General features: G+C 72.7%; 1 protein-coding gene across 1 annotated transcript in view; it reads right to left on the reverse strand.

Moving 5' to 3' along the window:
- Nucleotides 1-820, reverse strand: part of RAB11FIP4 (RAB11 family interacting protein 4) — a 124,130-nt gene that overhangs the window by 111,322 nt on the left and 11,988 nt on the right. Inside the window, exon 5 of the mRNA XM_007452463.1 lies at nt 668-820. Coding sequence (XP_007452525.1) covers nt 668-820 — 153 coding nt within the window. The remainder of the gene's footprint in view (nt 1-667) is intronic.

Raw genomic sequence — 820 nt, forward strand, 5'->3', positions numbered from 1 at the left:
CCCCCCCCCCCCCCCCCCCCCCCCCCCCCCGCTGCAAACACTGCTCAGCTGCCGCTCCCCAGCTTGGCTCTGGGAGGTCTGCCGCAGCCGACACAGCCAGCTGCCAGCCAGGCCTGCCCATGGGAGCCCGCATGGGGGGTCATCAGGCGCTGGGCCGAGAATCCAGGAAGGTCGCAAGCAGACACCTCCCGCTGTGTTATAGGTCGGCTGGGTGCAGTCAAGGAGCCGAGACAGCAGAGCGCCCCTAGTTGTCCTCTCGCTTCCTCGGCTAGGCCCAGTGGGGCGCGTGCCTCCCTCCCCCACCCCACCCCGCACCGCGTTCTGGGATTCCCGCACACGGATCTCTGCGTCTCGGTCTCCGCAGGGTAGGAAGGGGCGGGGGTCCCGGGACCAGGATCTGACGGCTCCTTCCCCCCACCCCCCAAGCCCCGAGTGGGCTGCAGAACGGTCATAGGGGCTCGCAAGGGCCCGGGGTAGGGAAGATGGGCAGAGAAGCCCCCACCCCGTGCGTGATGCGTGACTCTCGCAGCGCCGGCGCTAATGGTGGAAAGCGAGGGTCCGACAGGGCGGGGATGCCTGGGGACTCGGCCGGGAGCGGGTCGGTGAAACGGCGGGAAAGCCGGGGGTGGGGGATTGGGGCGCGGACGCCCCCGCCGCGGGCCCTTACCTCCTCGCCTTGGCCGAAGCGCAGTCCGAGCGCCGCGACGCGCTCCACGCGCAGGAAGCCGTCGGGGTCGCGGCCGCACACCTCGAACACCTCGCGCAGGCGGCGCACCGAGCGCAGCAGAGCCGCGGGGGCGCCTGCCCAGCCCGCGCCGCC

This window comes from Lipotes vexillifer, unplaced genomic scaffold (assembly GCF_000442215.2).
Source record: "Lipotes vexillifer unplaced genomic scaffold, Lipotes_vexillifer_v1.1 scaffold216, whole genome shotgun sequence".
Classification (NCBI taxonomy): domain Eukaryota; kingdom Metazoa; phylum Chordata; class Mammalia; order Artiodactyla; family Lipotidae; genus Lipotes; species Lipotes vexillifer.